This window comes from Lepidochelys kempii, chromosome 2, assembly GCF_965140265.1.
Source record: "Lepidochelys kempii isolate rLepKem1 chromosome 2, rLepKem1.hap2, whole genome shotgun sequence".
Taxonomy (NCBI): Eukaryota; Metazoa; Chordata; order Testudines; family Cheloniidae; genus Lepidochelys; species Lepidochelys kempii.
The window spans coordinates 228,012,851-228,026,942 of NC_133257.1; the positions used below are offsets into that span (position 1 = coordinate 228,012,851).

Sequence of the window (14,092 nt, forward strand, 5' to 3'; positions counted from 1 at the left end):
GCCCCCTGCTCAAAGCAGGACCAATCCCCAATTTTTGCCCCAGATCCCTAAATGGCCCCCTCAAGGACTGAACTGATGATATCATAAATTCTAATTGGATTTCTATTTAAAATTTAAAAGCAATATTGTTATCTTCGTGGTTAAATTTTTTAGTTGATTGAATGACCCCTAATCTACTGCAATTGAAGATCAAACAGCAACATGAAGATGCAATTAATAAAAACCTCAGATCAATAAAACAAATTGATCATTTTGAATACTAATTTCTCCACTACCCTTGAAAGCTTAGAACTGAAAACTTAATTCTCCCGTTTCCCCGCCACTCACACATACAAAAAGATTCATTTATGTGGGGCTGCTCAAATACTGGTCTGCTGGCACTATTTTCATTTTAGAAAATATATTGAAGTATTTGTTTTAAATGAAATAGTTGTATGTACTTTGCACCTGATATATAAAGTGATGCAGATCAAATTTTGAAGTATTCATTTAAGGATTAGGAGTCTTTGTGGCACCTTAGAGATTAACAAATGTATTTGATCATAAGCTTTTGTTGGCTAAAACCCACTTCATCAGATGCGTGAAGTGAAAAATACAGTAAGAATATATATTATAGCACATGAAAAGATGGGAGTTGCCTTACCAAGTGGGTGTCAACTCCCATCTTTTCATGTGCTATAATATATATTCCACTTACTGTATTGTTCACTCCATGCATCTGATGAAGTGGGTTTTAGCCCACAAAAGTTTATGCCCAAATAAATTTGTTAGTCTCTAAGGTGCCACAAGGACTCCTCGTCATTTTTGCTGATACAAACTAACACGGCTACCACTCTGAAACTTGTCATTTAAGGATTTGCTCCCTAAAATTTGGGATAACCTGCAATGAAGTGGCTCATTCTAGAATAGGAAAGAATACAGCAATGTCATACAATTTGTGGCCCCAATTCAGCAAAGCACTTAAGCATATGCTTAACTTTCAGTGGGCACCTGTTTCCCATTCCGTAGCATTCACCTCAATGGAACAGACACATACTTAAAATTAAACATGTGATCACGTGCTTTGCTGACTCAAGACAACAGGTCCTGTAAATTATCATAGATAAACATAATTGTAATGATGTATTAAAGATTTCTGCTGTGAGTAAGCAGATAATGGAGTTTATGTTGATGTTTTTCATCTTGATTTGATTGCAATAATTTGCACCTTCTGGAAGATGCCACATTAAAAAAATATCTGAATGCTCATACTTCATTATTCTTGTTTTATTGTGTCATATCAGTCATCCAAAGTTAAGCAAGCTGAATTAAGTGATTGTTTAAAAACTGTATCAAACATCAATTTGCAGTATTATATGCTAGTTCATAACCAAACAGATATTCATTAACACCAACCTGCTGTATGTCAGTTCTGACATGAAATTCTAAAATTGCTCTGTGAATTCCCTCTTCATGTTTTTATTCAATGCTCAAATCCTCATCCGGTACCACAACTGTATATGTGGTACAATTGTACATAGTGTCTTAGTTCCAAACTGCTAAATATTTAAACTGCATCCTAACCCCTTCATTTTTCTGCATCATACGCAGGTAGCCAGGCCCTAAGAACACTGTTAGTATTAGGGGGTATATTAGCAGATGACATGTCAGGGAAACAAGGGAAATATTAGTATGATTCTGAGTACTGTGTGTCCCAATAAGAGTGAACAAAAAATATTTAACTTACTCATCCCATTGTTGACTGTGCTTTCTATAGAGTAAAGTATCCAAGGCAACCGCATTGACATCCAGAGCTCCCAGGGAAGGCCACTGATTGGTGAGGTGGGTAGTTAACTCTTGTCTTGATCTCAAATCATTATTCTTTAGCACAGTTCTGTTAACATAAAGACAGTGAACCTTATTCCATTAAATGTAATGTTTCAAGTCACAGTAAGGAAGCATATAACAAAGAATCCTATCCAGGTTGATTTTCCCTCTTGAATGATAGTCTGCTTGAACACTATTCTGATATAACTAATAAAAGGTAATTTTCATAAATTCTCTTTTCCTAAGAGAAATCAGTGTGTAGGAACAGAAAAACAAAAAGCTGAAATTACACTTTACCTTCTGGAAAAAAAAAACAATTGCATCTTAAAGATACATTTTTGACTGCATTGCTGATCAGCAGCAGACCTATTATTCTGCAGGATAGATAGAGGATCAGTTGCATAAATAATATCTGCATTTAAAAATTATGTGATTTCTTAAAGGTTTTTTTGTACAAAATAAAGAATCTAATCAGAAAACCTTTTTTGTGGGACAGAACTGTTTAGGCAAATTTAGCTATAGGATGACAGCGTGCATACCATATGTCAGTCCAGAAGTACTAACAAAGACTAGTTGTAAATACCTTATAATAATTACTAGTAATAATTTGCATGTCTAAGCCACTCATATAGAAAGTGCTACTGAGCATTTTACAAGCCTGAATTAGTTTAGCTTCACTTTACTCCAATGGAGTGGACAACGGTTCTCATTTGAAGGATAAGGAAATGGAGGAACCAAGATATTAAATCACTTGCTCAAGATCACACAGGTAGTCTTTAACAGAGGCAGGAGCAAGACCCAGGTCTTTAGATTGCCAGGCTGTGTCTTAAGTACAAGACCACCTTTTTCCAAACAGTATAATGGAAACAGCAAGCAATTCTTATAGGAGAGCAAAGCAGAAGGTTAATAAAAAGGTAGCTTCATCTGTTAATTTATCCAGGAAACCTTAAATGCTGCTTCACACCATATTTCTCACGTCTGTTGTGAGAAGTCAGTGTCGAACACAGTCAGACGTTCAATAATTGGAACACAAGATCCTCCTGACTGCCAGTGCTTTGTCTGAAATACTGAACCGCATTACCAATAGTTTGATGATATTCTCTCATGAGTTAAACTACATTTGTATTTATGTGCGTTAGCAAGTAATGTATTGGGTGGACTTTTCTTTACGGAGGTGTTTTGTTTTTGCAATGCAGTTTTATCTTCCGGACAATCAAAACATTGAGACCAGAATCTTGTAGAGGTGCTCCAGTACCATATAAAGAATCAGAGGCCTCCAAAAGGTTAAAGTAGAAGGGCAGGTTACTGTCATCCCCAGATTTTTTTTTCTCTTTGGGTGTGGTCTTCCCCCATCAATAGGAGGCAGGAAAGTTGTGCATAAAATGTTGCCATTTTTTTTAACAGAAAAAATGATGAAGTTCCACAGTGGGGAAAATTTTTAGGAGCCTTTTCCCCACCATGAAAGTTCACAAGGCAAAAATGGGGAATTTCACATAGCTCGACACAGCTACAATTTGGTTACTTTCCAATACTATGAATTCTTCTACTGCATCATCTCCTTCACATATCCCCTCTCTTTCTGGAGTTTGTAGTGACCACCACTCAGACAACCCAAATCTGTTGAAATTTAAAATCTCATGTATATGAGCTCAGGCAATTGTGTTGCGGAGCGTTAAACTGCCCTATAACCATGTGCTACTACCATACAGCTCTCAGTGCCAATGTTAGCTCTTTGGAGAAATAGGTAGCTGAATAACAAGAAGGGCAAAATCTGGATCTATGTGAAGATGATAATAGTAGAATTCCAGTTACTAGTGTGTAACCTAGGTTTCTGCTACTCAAGGTGTTTTCTGCAAGTCTTCACCCTGGATACCCAAAACATTCCACAGAGAAAGGAATAAGTTTATAACAATTTAGAAAAATAAATTTTGAAACTCTGCCTAACCAAACTTGGTATCTCCCCAAAGGAAATTAAGAAAGTAAAAATCTACAGATACTGTTGACAGGATTCCACTTTGCCACTCCCCAGTGCTCAAGAATAGACATGTGCCTACAGTAGTATGTAGACAGATTTTGCTCTCACTGAACATGCTTTCCCTTTTAAAACAAGAACCAAACAAACATCTGACTTGATTTCCTTTATATTTAGAGTCACATTTTTAATTGTTGTTTTACTTACAAGTACTGTAACTGAAACAAGTTAGTACTGATCAGTGTTGGAGAAAATACTGAGTCATATCCACATTGCTTGGATTCATGTTTTCAGACATTAGCTATAAACGGCAATTGTAAAATCAGCTGAAAATAGATTTCTCTTGAAGTATTCTTTGCAAAACTAATAGTAAAATTAATATATTTTGAGCTACCATATAGTTAGTAGAGGAAGACATTTTCCATTGCAAGATGGGACTCAAAAAATCACACACAGCACTCAGAGTACATACAGCAGCTCTCCAATAATCCCAGGAGTACTGAAATAATGTCAAAATAAAGTACTGGCAGTGCTCTCCGTGCTTGTAACATATCACTAGTATTGCTGAAGGAGCTTGATTTATTCTTTAACAGTCCCCTTATACAGCATCATAGGGCTCCATCGTAGCAGGGACTCTATGGAAAGTCATGTAAATATGGTACTTGCTTCCCAGACGTTAAAGGGGATTACATAAGTATGTAGTATCAGTTTGCAAGATAAACTCATTTTGAAAGTCAATTACAGCACCAAAACTGCACAATATTCTTGGGTAATGAAGAGTTCATTTCTCTTCATTGCCCAAGAATGGCTGAAGGAGTGACCACACCAAAAAATCTGGAGTGCCTACTTTAGGAAAGGGGAGAGATGGGTTACATTGACCTGAACTGGGGGAGCAGGGAAAGAGGCATGAAGCATGGCAAAAAAATATGGAAACAAACATTGTAATTTTCCAAACACACTGAGAATTATGTAAGTGTACTGGAGATAGATATACAAATTCAATATCAAAATATTGTTGAGCACTCCTTTTTTCTCCTTTTGAGAAAAGTTATATTTAAACATTTGAGCTTTCTGCTGTCATCAGTGCTTCAAAAGTGCAATTTTTGTCCTTAGAGTGAGTACGCCGAAGATTGCAAACCACTCTGTATTCTTATTGTAACACTTTAACAATTGGAAGAATATTATTGTTAAAATATTTAACAAGATAGTTACCATTTATACACCAAAGATTTTTTGATAATTTAGCATTCTAATGAAAAGTTCACATAGCAAAAGGAGAACCAAAAAAATAAAAAAAAATAATAATAATTGGTTAGGCAAGGACAATTCGCAGATAAAGTTATTTGTGCAAGACACTGTAGAAAACAGTTCTTTTGAGACACACAAAAAATAGAGCTGGAAGAATCTGAGGGCGGTGGTGGCTAGAACTTTAAAATCCATGGCACAGTGTTAACTTCAGTTACAATTTTATAAAAAATTATGGATGGAAATTATAAAATATTATTGCTAATTTATTCGTGCCTCCTTAACTCCAACTATAAAATTTCTTCCAAGACAATTTGAAAATGGAAGTGTTTCTTTACTTCTTTGAAAATCAACCTTCAAGTCTTAGCAAACTAATATAACTAAAACAAGAGATCTCATGAAGGGTCAAGTCTAGGTAAAGGCATGTAATAAAATTAGGAATTTGCCATTAAAAGGGAATAGTAATAATTACACCTACTTCATTTGTAGTATTGTAAAGTAAATTGGATATTTCAGTTGTGTGTTTTAAAGCTTTACACAGTATAACCACATTCTCATTGTTCAATACATAAACAACATGTTTTTAGAGGGGAGTTGAGGAAGTAAAAAAGTTTCCTGTTTTATTTTGTCCCAAATCCTATTGTCTTGAGCTTGGTACAGGCACAAGTGAAAAAGTAGTAATGCAATAACATATTTTATATAGCACAAACCTAGGTACCCTTCCAAGAATAACATGTCCCAGATGACAGCTATACAGCTTTATCTGCAAATAAAATGTAAGAACAATATGTTGGCATTTAGCCAAATATGTTGACAAAACTATAACAGATTACAGAAGCTTTTATTCAAGCCCTTTAGAAGAAGAAATCAGAAGTAAAACCAATCATAGCTGTAGGGTTACATTCTCCTCCCATCAGAAAGTTTGCATTCATAACTATGATTGCAAAGTATAATATAAAACAACAAAATCTTTCAAGGACAAGACAAAATAATAGAACTTTTCTCCTGTTTTTGAAAACCATCAGATGTTTATTTACAGCTTGTTTACAAAGGACACATGTAGTTTCTCATGTGTTGTATAACACAAGAAAAATAACTTCAGACATCATAAAATAGAAAAATCATAAACATAATCTCTTTCAAACCACATCAGAATGACTTAACTGAATAAAGGGCTCGAACTGGGTCACAATGCATAATGCTACAATGTACATGCATTTCCTCCCTGGTCCTGAACTTTGATGATGTGAGAGCACTACTCCCATCTAGTTGGATCAACTTTCAAAGTGCCCCAGTTTAGCTTTCAGTTCATGCCTTCACTTAAAGAAAAGTTCTGATCAAAGGGCCTTGCCTCCAGAAGCAGTATCACGTGGCAGTAGTATTTTTTGTATAAAGAGGTATGAGAAAGAAAAAATTAAAAACTAATATATTTTGGTGTTAAGTGGTAGATGGCCCAAACTCGACCCCACCCCCCAAAAAAGAAAAAGAAAACTCAAAATGTTAGCATGTTCTGATATTTAGTAGTATGATTATTGCCTTTTCCCCATTCCCAGTGTTTCTCTCTGGCCTGAGAGCCATCCCACATCCTAACAAATATGAATGGTTCTATCAGATTATATAATATTTTTATAGCCTGTGCCATTTAAAATACAGAAAATGTTGTAGCACCACTGAATACTGAAGAGGAAGAGGAAGAGAGGGAAATGTGCTGCATCTTACAGACTGATAATTTAGCGCTAATGGATGTTAAGTGCAGCATATGCACAAGGATATGGTCTAGGTCTTGTCAAAGGAAAGGGACATCAATAATCATGGGGATGGAATACATTTTGCAGAAGTTTATTTAAGATATCGAATGTCCAGATGTGCTAAAATGCCCTCATCACATTTCATGGCATTCACTTCCCATAGTGCATGTGTGACAGAACAAATGTGTATGTGTGTAAAAGATACACGTGCAAAAATAGAATTTACATATATTTCAGAGCACCCTTCACATGTAATTTATTTGAGGATTCAGAAGGTTTCATCTAGCCATTATTGGTGCTAGATTTTTTTTTAAAAATATCTTGTCAAACAACTCGTACATTCATCAAAGAATTTTAAAAATCTGAATGGATTCAAAATGCTACTGCATTTAGTAACTTTTTAGGGAGAACAGGGAGTGAGAAAGATCAGAGAAAAGCATGAAAAAATAAAGTACATGACTAAAAAAAATATGACACAGGCCAGATGTATAAAAAAATCCCTAAAACAGCAGTTCTCAACCAGCGGCCCAATTAGCAAACAGCTGGGTCTGGCTAAAGGCCGGCCAGCCCATGTGGCTGGGTCTGGGTTCCCAGCTGCCCGGTGGGGTGGGGTGGGGTAGGGCGGGGCCTGGGCTGCCCCACACAGTGGGGTCAGAACTCCCGGCCAGCCCTGCGGAGTCAGGGATCCTGGGCTCCCAGCCAGCTCCGTGAGCTCTGGGGTCTGGGGCAGCTGCATGGGTGCTTCTGCCCTGCCACCCGGCTCATGTGGCCCAGCTAACACACTGTGGATGTGGCCCACAACGATAAATAAGTGGAGAACCACTGCTGTAACCTTACAGTACATCTCCGTTCCATATACCATTTTAAAGCAATCTCTCCCTGCTTTAAAATAACAATCATGTTTTCTGTCTTATTAATGGATCATTGCTTATTATAGTGGAAATACTGGATGATGCATTTTCTAAATCAGTGCTAACATACTCCCAACTGTTGCTAAGCATCTGCTGCAACTGCAGAGACATCTGCTCTGTTAGTGAAATTGCCAGGCACTCAAGTTTTCTTATCACTATCCAAGGGAGTTTAACAATGGCCATTAGTATCAGCATTAGGTTTAAACAACTATTCATAGCAACTCTTCTACATAGTTCAGACTTTCAAACCTTAAGTTGTTTATTTAAGAACTAGGGAGAAATTGGATTAGTGAAGACTTCAGGTGAAAACACTATGGATTCCTAGGGCTTTAAGCATTTACAGGCCCTGTATCTCAGGAACAGATGTCTCTATACAATCACCTCCCTACCTGAATATTTACCAGCTGTTTTACCCAACATTGATTAACTTAGTGTATTTATTTTTTCAGATAGCTGAGGAAAACCTGTACACCAAAATGCAGAATAACAGCACCATAGGACTAGTGTGTGCTGAGAGAGAATACAAAACATTCTTTTTAATGTTACACTGAGGTGTACATTTCACAAAAACATAGGCTACTACTACTATATAAGGCTTTTCTGAAGCCCTTCCAGTGTATAATTCACAATGTTGTATTATGTTATTGTATACATTAAAAATAATTAAAATATCCTTAATAATATTATGCTTAACAATTATAGTTTACCCAAAACTCAGATTACAAATTAGTGTTCTATTAATGCTCCTACTCTAATTAGGTTTGCTAGACTCTGTGCTACATTTACTTAAATGAAATCAGGTAATCAGACTAAAAGCTGGTAATATTTTTACTGCTAAAGATCTTCATCAGACTGCAATTATTACAAATTCCCTTTTTATTTGGATCAGACTAACCTTTCCGGGCATCAAACATATCTTTTTAATAGATCTGTTTACTGAATATTAGGTAAGATTACATTCAAAGAAAATATGGAATCCTTTATATAGAGTTGCTACTACATATACACATACAAAACAGGTAACAAGATTAGAGTTGAGTATTTGAATGGTCCAAAAATAATTGGTCAACTGACTGGTGAAATACTCATCAAACATTGTCAAATACGTCAAATCATGTCAGAAATGGTCAAATATTTTAAAGCACTGATTAGAATAGTAGAACAGTAGTAACAACAGAGAATAAGACTTTATGATCTCTAGTTGGCTAAAATAAAAATACCATCATTACATTCTTTAGCAAGTTTAAGTTGGCATTTCAATGTGAATATTATCCACGACTGAAAAATTACAAAAAGGACAGAAATAAAACATACACATCGCAACTATAAAGGAAAAAAAAGTCATTTTTAAATGCACTTGTGCTAGGTAAGCAGCAGGCCAACTCTTCAAGCAGCTTAATGGCACTGCCTCTGTTCTCCTCGTTAGGGATGAAATCGAATGAGTGTGACCCCTTCTCTCCCTCCCCAACTCAGTTCCGAGTTAATTTCTGTATATTTGTCTAGTCATTTAGATTGCAAGCTATTTGGGACAGGGACAGTGTCTTTTAACTAGTTGAATGTGCTTTGTAAAGTGCATGTGCATTGATGGCCTGGTATACAAATAAAGATATAGGGCTGGTCTACACTAGAAAATTAGGTCAGTTTAACTACGTTGATCATAATGTGCAGAAGATTCCAGCCAATTAAGATGATCAGTTTTCAGTTAGTTCACCTTTTCCCCAACAGGGACATTAGCATTTATTAAAAAGTATGTGATCAAGACATTTAAGAAGGCTACCAGATGGCTACCTATTATAATTTAATTTTTGGCATTATCGTCTACATCAGGGCATTGTTACTGGAATATTTGACCATATTTGATAAGTCAAATTAACAGGCAGCCTTGCCATGCCTAAACAAGATGACTCATATAACTAGATAACACAGTGAATAATGATCAGGTAGTTTGAGAAGCTCTAGTAACAAAAGAATAAAAACCGTAATAGTAGATTGAGCTGTGTTACTTATTTGAAGTTTCTGGGTGCAGGCAGACAAGAGATAGGTAGCTATTTTGTGCTCTTGCAGGTAGGATTCTCTGCTAATGTATGTACCATAAACACATTAAATTTGGGAATCACTATGGGAGTTAAAGTATTAACTAATCTCAAATTCAGACAAAATAAAAATAAAAAAGCACAATTCATGTCAATGGGGGTTTGAATGAGACAATATTTACCCAAACGCTTTCATTTTTGAGTAAATTTAAACTTTCCAATTATACCTATGTAAAAAAAAGAATTTCTTACCTGCAAGTTTAATTTCTCCAAAGCCAGAAAATGCCAGTCTAGTGGGCAATATGATCTCCTACCAGCAGACAGAGACATGAAATAAACCAAACTTTTGAGACTAACCTCTAAAAAAGGGAGCTATACTAGTTCTCCAGTTCAAGAACTACGTAAGTAGCGAAGAGTAAAAGTGAAAATAAAATCTCAAAAAATAATTCCACTTGAAGAAAGAACAATCTTAACAACTTTATCTAGGACAACCGTGCACTGTAAAGGAAACATGAAAAGCAAAATAGAAAATAATAGCAAAACCTCAGGATAATTAAAATCCGTAAAACATCTCTAGAAATAAAGAGGGAACTCTCAAACTTTTAGTATGGTAACAAATACAGAGTGGGCTCTCTGGACTGGTATATTATTGGACTTTGAGAAATTACATTAGCGGGTCTGAAAATAAATTACTTACCTGAAGATTTAGATGTTGCAATAGACCATTAATCTTGGGTAAAAGCCCTATGCACAGACATGGAGTGCCAAAACAATTAGCTCACAATGAAGCATCTAATGTCAGCCTCTGCAATAAAAAAAGAAGGCAGCTTCTTGTGCTCCACACTTTCTTACTGGTTACAGCTTGTAAAGGAATCTGCACATGTAGCTGCAAAAATACCATACAGGCTGCATCACAGTCTGGCCTCTTAAGCACTCTTTCTAGTCCTTCCCTCCAGTGTCTCATAGAAAATTTTAAAGATTTATTTCTCCTCTTCCAAGCAGAGTCCATTGTCATCAATTCCATGCGGCCTCTGATCTTCTTGGCTACAGCTCCCCTGCAATATTTTGCACCAGCTATTTTGGCAGAGATACCAGCTGCTTTGGGCTTCAAATTCCTAATTTCTCGTCTAGTTCTAAGAGAGAAGTTTTCTTTCAAAATTAATATAAAAACATCCAGTTAGACAAAAATATATCTGCTTTACCATAGCATATCAAGTCTTTGACACACTCAGTACCTTGCCCTGGTGGTGGTGGACACAGATATCTCCTCAAGCCCTCAGCCAAAGCACCAACTGTAGTCCCTGTTGAAAGGAGGCTAGTCAACATAACGTGCTTTGCCTTTGATTAGGTTCTAAGGCTAAAACCTTGAGATATAGGAGCTCACTAGCAATCACAACCTATTTAAAACCATTGGAAGAGTGAGTCATGTGGCCTAGAGGTATTGGAGGATTATGGAAGCTTCTATATCTAATCCTCAACTGTCAGTTCTTCTTCCTTCATTTGAAGAGTAAGGAGTTTTAAAAACTGTTTCTAGCAAGCTACAAGAAATCTTAATTTGTTTTTCTTGCAAGTAATAGTTTGCCTTCCTCTAGAATGGGAAAAAATATTCCCTCTTTTTCAGTTCAGGCACATGAAGTAGGAGTTTCTTACCCATAATTTATTCCTTCTCTTTTAAAAATATTTATGAAGAAATCAGAAAAAGCATAACCTTTCCTTTCATGAGGGATTCCAATACCTTTGAATTTTGTTAATGTGTTTTTGTCATTTAGACATGTTTCTCTTGGGAGCAACAGAATCTACTGGTATCAAGTGAAACAAAAACTGGGTGAACTTTGTGGTTGTCAGAAATTAATTCTCTATCTTCCAAAGATACCAGTCACGATAGTGGGAGCTTCTGCAGCATTACCCAACGTTAGAACGGGCCTTCCACATGGATAACCTTGTCCAAATAGAAATCTGCAAAAGCCTGCACACAAATTTTGTAGTGACACAAGAAAGCACAGACCGATGTCTAAGTTGCAGTCTTACATCTTGCAACAGAAGTTGCCTCTTCCACTCAGAAAACCAGGTAGCAATTGCCTTGGTCAGCAAGCCTTGATGATCATGAGCTCTTTGCATGTAGCTCAGTGAGGCTCCCTGATTCACTCACCTACCTGGCTAGAGAAGCCTTAGATTTCAAAGCTCTTTCAGAACTCTGATACAGGATGAATAAGAGACATGAACTCTTCATTTCTAGCATCCTTTTCATAAATGTGTGTAATGCCTTCCTAATATTCAAGGTGTGTAACTTTTTCCCCTCTCATACCTAGAAGATGGACAAAAAAAGGAAGGAACACATCAAGAGCCAGACAAAAGCAAATAAGAATCTTTAAGAGGATTCTTTAGCAAATGAGCATCTTTAGGAGGATTCTTTAGGTGTATTCTCCATGCCATTATCTACACCAAGGGACGTACTAGCTGCCGCTTCCCACAGCCCATTGGCCGGGCATAGCGAACCAGTGGGAGCTGTGATCGGCCGAACCTGAGGACGCGGCAGGTAAATAAACTGGCCCGTCCCGTCAGGGGCTTTCCCTGAACAAGCGGCATCCCAAGTTTGGGAAACACTGCTCTATGGTACTATCATTTTAGATGCAGTTGTGATAAAAAATAAATAGGCAGATCTTCCTTTTACAATTTCACCTTTAGTACTGAGTGTCAGTGAATGCAATGAGTAATACTGAATGAGCAGTATGGTAATAATAATTAAATAACTGCATTGACTTATTTTGTTTAGGAGAATCCATCCTCAACATACAGGATTCTGAAGACTTTCCACCTTCAAGATCACCAACATTTTCTATAGTTTCAGAGTTATCTGCCAATGATAGCGTTTCAGTCACATCATGTATATCACACAGCCACAAGAAAAAAAACCCTCCATCATCCAGAAACAACCACAGATAAGTTTATGATAAGAACCAGCAGATTACAAAAAGAGGTAACTGATGAAAAAATTGCCCGGTTTGTTTATACAACAAACTCTCCTTTCCATATGACTGAGAACCCACACTTCATCAACATGATTCAGTCATTAAGACCAGGATACAGTCCTCCCAACAGAGCAGATGTCCCTGGCAAACTGCTGCATAAAGTGTATGAAAGAGAAATTGAGCAGTGTGCAAAAGGTCTAGCGGGTAAAATTGTCAACCTGAGTCTTGATGGGTGGAGCTATGTCCACAATGATCCTGTTGCCTGTGCTTGTGTGACAACAGAAGGGAATGTCTTCCTTACAGAAACAATTGATACATCACTGCAGAATACTTACAAGTAGCAGCAGTAAAAGCTGTAACAAACTGAAAAAAATTCAAATGTCTAGTACGCAGCTTGGTCACAGACAATGTCACAAATGTATCCAAGATGAGAAGAAATTATTTAGAAGAGAGTCCCAAGCTAATGATATACGGTTGCAGTGCTCATTTGATGCACCTCCTAGCCAAAAAGTTCAGTGTTCCAGAAATAAAGGCTAATGTTGTTGAAATTGCAAAATATTTCCATAACAACCACTTTGCAGCAGCTGCTCTGAAAAAAGTGGGAGGAACCAAGCGAACTCTCCCACAAGACGTGCGATGGAACTCAGTAGTGGACTGTTTTGAGCACTGTATCAAGAACTGGCCTAATCTGATGACCATTTGTGAACAAAATTGTGAAAAAATAGATGGCACTGTCACAGCTAAAGTTCTCAACATGGGGCTTAAGAGAAATGTTGAACACAGGCAGAGTAACCTGAAGCCTATTTCTGTAGCCTTGAACAAAATGCAGGGAAATAGCTGTTTTATTACTGATGCTGTTGACATTTGGAAGGAACTGAGCAAGATCTTAAAAGAGAAATATGCAATGACAGAGTTAAATTACAAGCATTAAAAAAAAGGGGGGGAGGTAAGGGGGGGGGGTCAAGCACTATCTCCAGCTCATTTTCTTGCAAATATTCTCAATACTCAGTACCACGGTCAAACCTTAACTGCTGAAGAAGAAGAGTTGGCTATGACATGGACATCCAGCAGTTATCCCTCCATAATGCCAACTATAATAAACTTCGGAGCGAAGAGTGACCCATTCAAGAAATATATGTTTGCTGATGATGTTTTAAAGAAAGTCACACCAGTGAACTGGTGGAAGTCACTTAAGCACTGGGATTCAGAGACTGTTGAAGAGAATCTCACTTAACAGCAGTTGAAATTGTTTGAGACCTGAAAAAGCAGGAAAGCTTGTTTTTCTTTTCCAGATTATGAACAAACAGGAAAATGAAGGTGAAGATGACTGAGTTAGCTGCGGAAGCCAATATTTTAAGTTTCTCATGTTGACTTGGCTGACAGTCGATTTAATTTTTTTTTTAATATA

The 14,092-nt window shown here is 36.9% G+C and overlaps 1 protein-coding gene across 6 annotated transcripts in view; it reads right to left on the minus strand.

Annotated features, from left to right (window-relative positions):
- The window catches only part of RUNDC3B (RUN domain containing 3B), a 147,339-nt gene that overhangs the window by 24,661 nt on the left and 108,586 nt on the right, over window positions 1-14,092 (minus strand). For all 6 annotated transcript variants that reach the window (XR_012157565.1, XR_012157564.1, XR_012157566.1 and 3 more), the window contains exon 9: window positions 1,727-1,873. Coding sequence is in view for 3 of the 6 variants with exons in the window: in XM_073334081.1 (XP_073190182.1) it covers window positions 1,727-1,873 (147 nt within the window). In the remaining 3 variants the exon portion in view is untranslated. The remainder of the gene's footprint in view (window positions 1-1,726; window positions 1,874-14,092) is intronic.